General features: G+C 38.8%; 5 protein-coding genes across 7 annotated transcripts in view; 1 reads left to right on the top strand and 4 right to left on the bottom strand.

The window, feature by feature from the left end:
• The window catches only part of LOC105562719 (tyrosine-protein kinase-like otk), an 87,808-nt gene that overhangs the window by 26,031 nt on the left and 48,867 nt on the right, over positions 1 to 12,910 (top strand). The window contains exon 1 of one of the 3 annotated variants that reach the window (XM_012013767.1): positions 11,889 to 12,180. The exons of the other annotated variants lie outside the window; for them this stretch is intronic. Within the exon in view, the coding sequence (XP_011869157.1) occupies positions 12,138 to 12,180 (43 nt within the window). The 5' untranslated portion in view covers positions 11,889 to 12,137. Of the gene's footprint in view, positions 1 to 11,888; positions 12,181 to 12,910 lie in introns of those variants that run through there. 3 annotated transcript variants of the gene reach the window in all.
• Positions 40 to 2,452, bottom strand: LOC105562723 (cytochrome P450 9e2-like). The gene has a single exon (XM_012013773.1). It carries the CDS (start codon positions 2,183 to 2,185, stop codon positions 650 to 652), a length of 1,536 nt encoding a protein of 511 aa, XP_011869163.1. The 5' UTR covers positions 2,186 to 2,452; the 3' UTR covers positions 40 to 649.
• LOC105562722 (cytochrome P450 9e2-like) lies at positions 2,558 to 4,755 on the bottom strand. The gene has a single exon (XM_012013772.1). The coding sequence runs from the start codon at positions 4,603 to 4,605 to the stop codon at positions 3,070 to 3,072; it is 1,536 nt and encodes a 511-aa protein (XP_011869162.1). The 5' UTR covers positions 4,606 to 4,755; the 3' UTR covers positions 2,558 to 3,069.
• LOC105562721 (cytochrome P450 9e2-like) lies at positions 4,926 to 7,470 on the bottom strand. Its single transcript, XM_012013771.1, has one exon. The coding sequence runs from the start codon at positions 7,396 to 7,398 to the stop codon at positions 5,863 to 5,865; it is 1,536 nt and encodes a 511-aa protein (XP_011869161.1). The 5' UTR covers positions 7,399 to 7,470; the 3' UTR covers positions 4,926 to 5,862.
• LOC105562720 (cytochrome P450 9e2-like) lies at positions 8,137 to 11,026 on the bottom strand. The gene has a single exon (XM_012013770.1). It carries the CDS (start codon positions 10,965 to 10,967, stop codon positions 9,432 to 9,434), a length of 1,536 nt encoding a protein of 511 aa, XP_011869160.1. The 5' UTR covers positions 10,968 to 11,026; the 3' UTR covers positions 8,137 to 9,431.

Below are 12,910 nucleotides of genomic sequence, written 5' to 3' on the forward strand. Positions count from 1 at the left end.
CTATAAAAGTTTAATTTTAACTAGATTAAATTAAATTCATTACAAGTATAATTTATTTATTAACTGTAATGATACGTGTGACATAAAAGTTACATGCAATACCAATGTACAATTATTATCGATACAATTATTAAAAATACAAGTGCACATATGATACGCACACAATGAATGTACTTTAGCACTTGTTATTGATATTATATTTTGTTAAAAAAATATATTGTCGAATGCTTAATTTTAGAATTACTAATAAACAAGTCTAATTAGTAATTTGCATTAAACAAAGAATATCCGAAAAACCGCATTAAAATATGCGGTAGACTTTTACGCGATAAAAGGTTTACTCTTACATAAAGAATTAACGACGTTCAGGTGCGTTCGCGGAATGCGTTATCAGCATTAAATATTTTTAATTCTTTTAATGTTAATATCGATCCAAGAACACACCCATCGTCTGTATCATCTGTACTGTGCTACTGGACGATAAGTGAAAGTTACATAAGTCATTCAAAAGGCTCAGCACATGGAATAGACTCGAGAATCTAAGCAAATAATTGTCTTTTAAAATCGTTAAATACTTTAAAGTTGAATACGCGATAATATATTTACAAACATAATTATATCGTAGAATTATGTTCTTTGCATAAGATTTTTATGTTTCTCTTTTCTCCATGCCAATCCAAAATCCGCCAACAGGTTTCAAGAAAAATTCTGTTTTACAATATACAACTGGTTCGACAGTTTTTTCTACAGTCTTCAGAGTAAATCTTTGTAAAAGATGAGCTATTAGGATTTTCGTTTCCATAAGTGCAAATCGATTGCCGATACATTTTCTAGGCCCGTGACCGAATGGTATATAGGTATATGGTAAAATATTGTCTTTGTTCTCCTCGCTGAATCTCTCAGGATCGAACTTATCCGGATTCGGAAAATATTTCGGATCGCGATGTAAAGCATACGCGGGAAACATCAATACAGTATCAGGCTCGAGAATAACACCTTTGCTACCTGGTTGCGCTGGAGGAAGTTCGTATTTCTTATTACAAAGTCTATCGAGAAAGACTACCGGTGGATATTTTCGAAGAGTCTCGGAAACCACCATATCCATGTAAGACATCTTCGACAGCGCCTCGTAAGAAATCTGCCCATTTCCCTCGGCAAGATTCTGCCGTACCTCTTCCCGCAAACGATCCTGAATCTCTCGATTAACCGCCAGTTCGTGAGCAACGAAACACATCAGGGTCGCGGAAGTGTCGAAGCCAGCAGAAAAGAAGATGAAGGCTTGCGAAACAATGTCATCTAGTGTCATCTTGGTTACACTGGCACTGCCCTTATCCTCAGCCTGCATTAACAAATAAATCATATCCGGCCTGATGATATCTTGCTCTTTTCGCACTCTGATGGTTTCCCCCACCACCTTTCTAAAAAAATTGGCCGCTGCCGCCGGGACAAATGTTAGACCTAATAGTTTGGAAAGCCATGGACTCGCGCGTAAAACCAGAATTTTAATCGTCATTAACAGCCCAAATGTTAACGTGGTTGCCTGTATTCCTCTTGTATAGAACTCATTGTCGCGATCTTTCATGGAATTCACACTTATGCCGAAGGCTGCCGTAGCAATTACGTCATTGGTGTATCGTCTAAAGACCTCCTTCGTCTCGATTGCATAACAGAGCTCCGGATGGTTGTAGAGATAATCGGCGAAATCGCGAGAGCACGTTGATATCAAATCGAACATGAACTTCATTTTGCTGGCGGTGAAAGAAGGGCTCAGCGTATTCCTCATTTCTTTCCAACGGTTTCCGCGCAAGAAGAACATGTTCTTGCCGAACATCGGTTCTACGCTTTCGTCAATGAAAGTGCGGTGATCCGGGAAATTTTCAAAGTCCTTTACCATTATGTCTTTAATCAGCTTCGGATCGCGTATAACTATTGCAGGAGTGCCAAAATCATGTGTCCCAAAATATTTAGCGTTTGGGAAGTAATTGTATATATATTGGCTGTAATCGGCGAAAGAAATTTTGCCCAGAAGCACTTTCCAAGACGCTGTAAAAGACGACAATGTATTTGGCAGGTAAGGTATATCCTTATTTCTCCAGTGGAAATACATTCGATGCAGCACAGAGGCAATTTTGAGAGCGACGATGGCGCCTAGAGTAGTCAGTAACAGCACAAACGTCGAAACCATCGTAATATGATGAGGTAACGGACTAACGAGATCAACGAGATGCTTCGTCGCACGCGGCGTAAATCGTTATAAACACACGCACCTTCTACGTGTATCGTATATATGAAGAAGTCCAAGATAGGAGGGGAGAAACGCTTATTACTCAGGCTGCGTTCGATGTGGGCGCTCACACGTTGAAAGCGTCATGCTATCTTTTTTCAACGTATGATGAGTAACAAGGATAGAATGGAGCTTTCAGCGGGTGCAAACGCAGCGTTAGTGTGAGTAGAACGAAGATGGAAGGAGGGAACGGTTCTCGGAATCATTGAGATGATATATACTGTATCAGCAATTGCACAAAATAAGCTAAGTGATTTGAATGCGAACAATAAATCTTTGTGAATTTATTATGCCTTGAATAAGTCAGTCATTAATAATTTTATTTCGCGTTTGTCACTATATGGCATTTGTAATATCATTATTGACGACTTTTTAAATAAAAGTAATTTGAACTAAAAATAGAGAAACTGTCTCAAAAATATAAATAATAAGATAGACGTTCGCACTATAAACTAATTGCTCTAACACATATAAAGAATTAACTATACCAGCTTTATCATTTCTATTCTGTTACTCCTCGACAACTGGACGTTATACAACTAAGCATACGTCTAAGCAATTAATAATATTTATCATATTTTGTTCATTTCTTGTTAGTAAAAAACTTAGTCATTCAGTTGGTGCATTGAATGATAATGGCATACGATGCAAAAATCTTATTGTACACGTCAATCGTCTTTGGAAAATGTAGAATAAATAGTTAATGTTCAAAACATTATTACGTTTATAATAATGTTTTTACAAACACAATTATGTTATAGAATTAGGTACCTGTCATAAGACTTTCACATTTCTCTTTTCTCCATGCCAATCCAGAATCCGTCAACAGCTCTCAAGTTAAATTCATTTTTACAATATACAACAGGTTCGACAGTTTTCTCTACAGTCTTTAAAGTAAACTTTTGTAAAAGATGAGCTATCAGGATCTTCGTTTCCATAAGTGCAAATCGATTGCCGATACACTTTCGAGGCCCGTGACCGAATGGTAGATAAGTGTATGGTAAAATATTGTCCTTGTTCTCCTCGCTGAATCTCTCAGGATCGAACTTATCCGGATTCGGAAAATATTTCGGATCGCGATGTAAAGCATACGCGGGAAACATCAATACAGTATCAGGTTCGAGAATAACACTTTTACTGCCTGGTTGCGCTGGAGGAAGTTCGTATTTCTTATTACAAAGTCTATCGAGAAAGATTGCCGGTGGATATTTTCGAAGAGTCTCGGAAACCACCATATCCATGTAAGACATCTTCGACAGTGCTTCGTAAGAAATCTCACCGTTTCCCTCGGAAAGATGCTGCAGTATCTCCTCGCGCAGACGATCTTGAATATCTCGATTAAGCGCTAGTTCGTGAACAAGGAAACACATCAGGGTCGACGAGGTGTCGAAGCCGGCCAAGAAAAAGATGAAGGCTTGCGAAACGATGTCATCTAATGTCATTTTGGATACACTAGCACTGTCCTTGTCTCGAGCCTGCATTAGCAAATGGATCATATCCGGTCTGACGATACCACGTTCTTCTCGTTCTCTAATAGTTTCCGTTACGATCTTCTTAAAAAACTTGGACGACTCCGGCGAGAAAAAATATAGACCCATTAATTGAAAAAGCCATGAACTCGAACGTAAGACTATCATCTTAACTATCGTTAACACTCCAGAGAAACCACTGGCAGCCTCCGTTCCTCTTAAATAGAACTCATTGTCTCGATCCTTCATGGAATTCACACTTATTCCAAAGGCTGCAGTAGCAATTACATCGTTGGTGTATCGTGCAAAGGCCTCCTTCGTTTCGATCTCACGACAGAGCTCTGGATGATCGAACAAATAATTAACGAAATCGTAAGAACACTTGGATACCAAATCGAACATGAACTTCATCTTGCTGGCGGTGAATGAAGGGCTTAGCGTATTCCTCATTTTTCTCCAACGGTCTCCACGTAAGGAAAAGATGTTTTTACCAAACAGCGGTTCTATGTTTTCATCAACGAAAGTGACATGATCCGGAAAATGTTCAAAATCCTTCACCAATGTGTCTTTAATCAGCTCGGGATCGCGTAAGAATATGGTACTAGTGCCAAGACTATTTGCCCCAAAATATTTAGCGTTTGGGAAATAATTGTACACGTACTGGTTATAATCGGCGAAAGAAATGTAGCCCAAAAGCACTTTCCAAGACATCACAAAAGACGATAGTGAATTTGGCATATAAGGTATACCCTTATTTTTCCAGTAAAAATACATCCGATGTATCACAGAGGCAATTTTCAGAACGCAGATGACGCCCAGAGCTGTCAATAATAGCACAAAGGTCGAAACCATTGTGATGTGATCGGATAACAGACTCACGAGATGCTTCGTCGGCCGAGGCGTAGTACGTTATAAATATGTACGCGTAATGCTTGCCGCATAGACCGTACATGAAAACGCAGTCGGGAGGGGATAAACGCTTATTTCTTAGCGCGAAGGTAGGGTCAGAAAACGCTATATCATTGCGATAGTACACGTTGTATCAATAATTACATAAGATAAGTTGATTAAATTAAATGCTGACAAGTATTTTTTATCAAAGTTGATAATTCAATTTTTATGAAATCTATTATATATTTCTCAAGAGAAACTGAGTGTCAATACAAACATAATTTCTGATGATTAAACATTTGTCATTTTATTCATTATGCACTTCTTACGCTTGTAGATAATAGATTTGACAATCTAAACCGCTATAAAATAAAATTTCCGTAAAAAACTTTTTATACGGAAGTATGTATGTGTAGGTATATATAAAATATGTCTATATATTGTGAAATGTTCACAATCCTTCACCATTATGTTTTTAATCAACTCGGGATCGCGTAAGAATATGGTAGGACTACGAATATTATTCGTTTTAATATATTTATCGTGTGGAAAGTAATCGTATGTGTATTGGTTATAATCCATAAATGAAATATTGCCTAAAAGCAATTTCCAAAACAATAAAAGATGATAGCAATTTTCGCAGGAAAGTTATACCCTTATTTCTCAAGTAAAAATGCCTTTGATGCAACAGAGAGATAATTTTCAGAACGCTGACGATGCCAGGAGCAGTCAGTAATAGCACAAAGGTCAAAACCATCGCGATATCATGAGATAACACTTTCAGTAACAAGATAACAGACTAACAATAAGAGGTGCTTTATCGGACGCAGCGTAGAACGTTATAAATACATGGGCGTAGCGCTTTCTGCATATATCGTATTAAAATATTGGCTCTTATATAAAGAATTAACAATATCAAATGTATCTCTACTGTACTACTGGACAAGTGGAAGATATACATACAATTCATTAAAAATAATGGGCACATGGAAAAGAGAAAATCTAAGCAAGTAACGATATTTACTAATTTCTTCTCTCCTTATGTTAGTATAAATTTACACGTACGACTTGAGCATTTAACAATACATCTCAATTATATCTTATTATATACTTAAATCGTCTGTTGAAAACGGTGAATATTTTTAAGTTGGAAACGCGATAATATTTTGACAAATACAACTGTATCATAGAATTATAGATATACTTTGTGCAAGATTTTCACGTTTCTCTCTTTTCCAAGCTAATCCAGAATCCGCCATCCGGTTTCAGGGTAAATTCCTTTTTACAATATACAATTGGTTCGACAGTTTTTTCTACAGTCTTCAAATTAAACTTTTGTAAAAGATGAGCTATCACGATCTTCGTTTCCATAAGTGCAAATCGATTGCCGATACACTTTCTAGGCCCGTGACCGAATGGTATATAGGTATATGGTACAATGTTGTCCTTGTTCTCCTCGCTGAATCTTTCAGGATCGAACTTATCCGGATTCGGAAAATATCTCGGATCGCGATGTAAAGCATACGCGGGAAACATCAATACAGTATCGGGTTCGAGAATCACACTTTTGTAACCTGGTTGCGCTGGAGGAAGTTCGTATCTCTTAGAGCAAAGTCTATCAAGGACGATCACCGGTGGATATTTTCTGAGAGCTTCGGAAACCACCATGTCCATATACGACATCTTCGACAGTGCTTCGTAAGAAATCTCGCCGTTTCCCTCGGCAAGATGCTGCAGTATCTCCTCGCGCAGATGATCTTGAATTTCTGGATTGACCGCCAATTCATGAGCAATGAAACACATCAAGGTCGAGGAGGTGTCGAAGCCAGCGAAGAAAAAGATGAAGGCTTGCGAAACGATATCGTCCAGTGTCATTTTGGAACTGGCATTGTCCTTGCCTCGAGCCTGCATTAACAAATGAATCATATCCGGTCGGATAATATCACGCTCTTCTCGTTCTTTAATGGTTTCCCCCACGATCTTCTTGAAAAATTTGGCCGTAGCCAGCGGGAAAAAAGTTAAGCCCGTTAATTTAGAAAGCCATGCAGGACTTGAGCGTAAAAATATTATCTTAATCGTCGTTAACAGTCCAGAGGAAAATGTGGTAGCCTCTATTCCTCTTCTATAGAATTCATTGTCTTGATCCTTCATAGAGTTGACATTTATGCCAAAGGCTGCCGTAGCAATTACGTCATTGGTGTATCGTCTAAAAGCTCCCTTCGTTTCGATCTCATGACAGAGCTCCGGATGGTCGACCAGATAATTGACGAAATCGTGAGAACACTTCGATATCAAATCGAACATGAACTTCATTTTGCTGGCGGTGAATGAAGGACTCAGTGTATTCCTCATTTCTCTCCAACGGTCTCCACGCAAGGCGAAGACGTTCTTACCGAACAGCGGTTCTACGCTTTCATCAATGAAAGAACGATGATCCGGGAAATTTTCAAAATCCTTCACCATTATGTCTTTAATCAACTCGGGATCGCGTAAAAATATGGTAGGCGCGGGAAAATCATTTGTTCCAAAATATTTAGCGTTTGGGAAATAATAATACATATATTGATTCATATCGGCGAATGAGATGTAGCCCAAAAATAATTTCCAAGAGTTGAGAAAAGACGATAACGAATTGGGCATGTAAGGTATGCCCTTCTTCCTCCAGTAAAAGTACATCCGATGCACCGCAAACGCAATTTTCACAACACTGATGACGCCGAGAGTAATCAGTAATAGTACAAATGTCGAAACCATCGCGATTGGATAACGAGATAACAGACTAACGAGATGCTTCGTTGGACGTGGTCCAGTACTTTATGAATACGTGCGCTCAGTGCGCTCAGTATATATCGTATATGTGAAGAGAACGAAGATGGGAGGGGAGAAACGTTTATTTCTTAGCGCGAATAAATAAGGATAGCGAGATGGAACTCTTCTCGGAATCATTGTGATAATACTCAGTAATCAGTAATAGTATAAGATTAGCTATTTGATTTCAGTCACAACAAATATTTTTCAATATACCGTGACTTCTATTAAGAGTCAATCATTAACAATCATTTTTTAAAATCTCTCTTACATTTTAATAAGAATTTAAATTCAATATAAAAATATTTTCTGATGATTAAATATTTGTAGTTTGATTCATTATGCGCTTCTTACGCTTGTAAATAATAAATTTGATAATCGTAATGTTGCGTAAAATATGTCTATATACGTTTTCTTTCTCTTACTTGTATAATCTGTGTTTGCATACGTATGATACGTAACAACAAGAAGAGTAAAAATAATTAAGAAATTTTCAAATTTTTTCTTCTGTATGGAAAGTTCGAGGAAATCAGTAAAAATTACCTGCATGTAGTTATACTTAAATTTGTCTTTAATCAACTTGGGATCGCGTAAGAATATGGTTGGACTGCCAATATTTAGCGTTTTGAAAGTAATTGTCTGTATATTCGTTGTATCCGACGAAAAAATATAGCCCAAAAGCAATTTTCAAAACACAATAAAAGACGATAGAGATTTATTTTACGTTAATTACAATTGTTTTTTCTTCTTATTAATAATAATAGAAAATACAGTTCTGAATCAAGTGCCCAGGAATTTCCTTATAGTCTTATTAATATGCGAGTCTTATAATTGATTATCATTTTTTGACATTACAAATATTATATGTAATAAAATACATATGGTACAGTTTTGTAACGTGATTGGAAATCAAGAAAATGATATACATATAAATATATTATACTGCAGAATAATTTTCATACAAACTTCCTGCAGATATAAATATTCAGATGTATTTCGATGAAGCAAAAGACTTGCTCAAAGAAAATAAATAATAATGTAAAACTATTATAAAAACACTTTCAAAGTAAGGAGATATCTAACGCAATTTACACGTTGTATCATTTAAATGTAAATTTTTAAAAATATATTTGTTACTTAAAAAACAGTTGATACGTAAGTTATTGGACGTTAAACATTTATAATGAAGTCATTAGTAAGATTTAAATTAAAGTTTAGTAAATGTAATTACATTTTCCGCTCCATATTTCCTTTACAGTAAACAAAACTCTTTCATAATATATTCTAAAGTGCACAATAGAAATATAAATAAATTAGTAAAGTAATAGATAATGAATGACACAGATAAATAATCAGCTAATGGATACTTAAACTATCAACGGATACATAACCTACTAATGCCAAGACTGTCAATAGAAAGGTAGCTGGCAATGACACAGTTGAACTTCAGCATTTATATAAGAGGAAACAACTGGGAAAAATGCGTTATTTCTGTGCGACAAATAGACCTAATTCAAGCTTTTCTATTTACTCTAATTATTTTCTAAAGAAATATAAGGAACAGAATAATTCTCTACATTTTAAAACTTTTACCATTTGTTATTAAAAAATGCAATCCCGCCCCCCCTCCCCCATCCCTTCAAAACGATAGACGTTCGCGCAATAAAGTATTCGCTCTTACATAAAGAATCATCTATATCGACCGTATCTCTACTGTGTTACTGAAAGTGGAAAAAGTCATATAAGTCAGTAAATATAATAACCACGTAGAAAAGATTCGAGAATCTAAGAAGTACCAATATTTACCAGTTTCTTCACTTCTTATGTTAGTATAAACTTAATTTGCGAATTGAACAATACATCTCAATTGAATTATACTGTATACATAAATCGTGTTTTGCAAGTGTAGAATATCTTTAAGTTGCAAATTCGATAATATTTTTACACATACAATTACAGATATACTGTGTGCAAGATTTTCACGTTTCTCTCTTCTCCAAGCCAATCCAGAATCCGCCATCTGGTTTCAGGGAAAATTCCTTTTTACAAAATACAACTGGTTCGACAGTTTTTTCCACAGTCTTTAAAATAAACTTTTGTAAAAGATGAGCTATCAAAATCTTGGTCTGCATAAGAGCAAATCGATTGCCGATACACTTTCTAGGTCCGTGACCGAATGGTATGTAGGTATATGGTAAAATGTTGTCCTTGTTCTTCTCGCTGAATCTTTCAGGATCGAACTTATCCGGATTCGGAAAATATCTCGGATCGCGATGTAAAGCATACGCGGGAAACATCAATACAGTATCAGGTTCGATAATCACACTTTTGCAACCTGGTTGCGCTGGAGGAAGTTCGTATCTCTTAGAGCAACGTCTATCAAGGACGATCACCGGTGGATATTTTCTGAGAGCCTCGGAAACCACCATGTCCATATACGACATCTTCGACAGTACTTCGTAAGAAATCTCACCGTTTCCCTCGGCAAGATGCTGTAGTATCTCTTTGCGCAGACGATCTTGAATTTCTCGATTGACCGCCAATTCATGAGCAATGAAACACATCAAGGTTGAAGAGGTGTCGAAGCCGGCTAAGAAAAAGATGAAGGCTTGCGAAACGATATCGTCCAGTGTCATTTTGGGACTGGCATTGTCTTTGCCTCGAGCCTGCATTAACAAATGAATCATATCCGGTCGGATAATATCACGCTTTTCTCGTTCTCTGATGGTTTCTTCTACGATCTTTTTAAAAAATTTGCCCGTAGCCAGTGGGAAAAAAGTTAAACCCAATAATCTAGTAAGCCATGAAGGACTTACGCGTAAAAATATTACTTTAAGAATCATTGACAGTCCAGAGGAAAATGTGGTGGCCTCTATACCTCTTCTATAGAACTCATTGTCTTGATCCTTCATAGAATTCACACTTATGCCGAAAGCTGCCGTAGCAATTACGTCATTGGTGTATCGTCTAAAGACCTCCTTCGTTTCGATTACACAACAGAGCTCCGGATGGTCATAGAGATAATTGACGAAATCGTGAGAGCACTTCGATATCAAATCGAACATGAACTTCATTTTGCTGGCGGTGAAAGAAGGGCTCAACGTAGTCCTCATTTCTCTCCAACGGTCTCCGCGCATAGAGAAAAGATTATTACCAACCAGTGGTTCTGCGTTCTCATCAAGAACAATGCGATGATCCGGAAAATTTTCAAAATCCTTCACCATTATGTCTTTAATCAACTCGGGATCGCGTAAAAATATGGCAGGCGTGGGAAAATCATTTGTTCCGTAATATTTAGCGTTGGGAAAGTAATTATACATATATTGATTCAGATCGGCGAAAGAGATGTAGCCCAACATTAATTTCCAAGGCACTGTAAAAGACGATAACGAATTCGGCATGTAAGGTACGCCCTTATTCCTCCAGTAAAAGTACATCCGATGCAGCGCAAAGATAATTTTCACAAGACCGACGACGCCGAGAGTAATCAGTAAAAGCACAAACGTCGAAACCATCGTGGTCGGAAAACGAGATAACGAGATGCTTCACTGGACGCGGCGTAGTACGTTATAAATATCTGCGGTTACTGAGCTCAGCATATATCGAATGCGTCAGGGAAACGAAGATGGGAGGGGAGAAACGTTTATTTCTTAGCGCGAAGAAGCAAAGATAGCGAAATGGAACTGTTCTCAATAATAGTATAAGATTAGCTATTTGATTTCAATCGCAATCAATATTTTTTAATATACCATGACTTCTATTAAAAGTCAATCATTAACAATTAATTTAAAAAATCTCTTTTATGTTTTAGTAAGAATTTAGATTCAATATAAAAGTATTTTCCGATGATTAAATATTTGTAGTTTGATTCATCATTAAGCTTTGTTAGAGGTTATTACATTAATGTATTTGTAATGTTAATTTCGACTTTATAATTGTGTGGAATGTAAATAGCTAAATCTTGCTACGTAATAAGAAACGTCGTCTACTCAGCTAAGAAAGGTAAACTCACGATGCATGCTAATTGAACAAATGAGTTACTGATGAAACTTTGATCTTTATCTGCATACTGCTTATAGATCAATACAACTTTTTTTATCAATTGTCATCATTAATCAATTTGTTTTGAAATAAACTTGCGCGTGCGCGATCATACGCACATACATTTTATTCTTGACCCATCTATATTATTGCAGTTTTTTTTCGTGGCTTGATAACAATTGGTCGAAGTACAAGATGACGTTCATAGCGAAATACAGGATGAATCAGCACGGTATAATATGTTGCTGCTATGATCCATTTTCCGATTCCCTTCAGTGGGTATTTCAGGCGCGTTACCCCTTCGGACTCGTAACTGACAGGTCGCGCTCTCTCTCGGCGACGCGGGCAACCACGCATGACCGGCGGGGCGAACCGAACGCGTTTCGCCAGGGGTCGCTTCGCGCCGGCGTGGGTTCGCCGCCGCAGTATCGCGCGTCCCTTCGTGCCGGTTGTTGCCTTCGTTTGGTTCTGTCTCGCGTGCGCATCGTTTACAAAGTTACCAAGGACCGAGGGCCAGGCGTGAAAATGCTCTCGACGTGAATTTCCACCACGCGGTGTTTTTCTTTCTCTCTCTCTCCCTTTTTCTCGCGCGCGACAGCGGTTGTGTACATTGACTCCAGGCTGATACGCGCGAATCCAGGAGGATGCGGCGCGTCGCGGCTGTACTGGCCCTGCTCGTCTGCCTGTGTAAGTACCGCACACCGCACGGAGCTGCATAGAATATCAGGGCTCTTCCCTCCCTTCCCGCTGTCCTGCCGCGCGAGCCCGTCTGCCGTCGCGTCGGGGTGAATCACGCGGGAAGGGAAGAGAGTCGATCGAAGTTTCCGTAACGACGTCTCCTTCTCCCCCCCCCCCTTTCCTCCATCCCTTTCCTCGCGGTCCCGCTCCGATCGTCTCGCGATTCCCGATCGCCTGGTCCCCGAGACCGGTTGGCCGCGCGGTCTCCTCCCTTTCCTTCTTTTCTGACCGCTCGACCTTGTAATTACGGCTAATTGAGTTCGAATCACGCGCCTCGGCCGACCCAGTCGATTTGACTCCGACGAAGGAAGAGGCGAAAAAGTACAAAAAAAAAATTAGTGATGCATCTCGAGGCGACTCCGTCCCTTCGCCCTCGTGCGATTCTCTCCTCCGCGATCGGGATCTCGCGGCGCTATCGATCACGGGGATATTATCGGAGCCGCGTTGATTTCGAGCTACGCCAGTCGGGCTACGGGGGAAAGGGGTAAGAGTGGTATCGTTTCGTGCGCGAGGAACCGCGCGAGGGGTATCTGGCGGCTGCATCGCGGCCGCGATACGGTAAGCGCGATACGTTACGCCGGCAGCATTGTTACACGCTCGTTGCACGCTGTTATTTCGCGATAAGATCGCGTAACTCGCCGAGTGAAATATCTCCATGTCGTTACCGGCCCCGCTTTCC

This window comes from Vollenhovia emeryi, unplaced genomic scaffold (assembly GCF_000949405.1).
Source record: "Vollenhovia emeryi isolate VEMERY1.0 unplaced genomic scaffold, V.emery_V1.0 DF939184.1, whole genome shotgun sequence".
Classification (NCBI taxonomy): Eukaryota; Metazoa; Arthropoda; class Insecta; order Hymenoptera; family Formicidae; genus Vollenhovia; species Vollenhovia emeryi.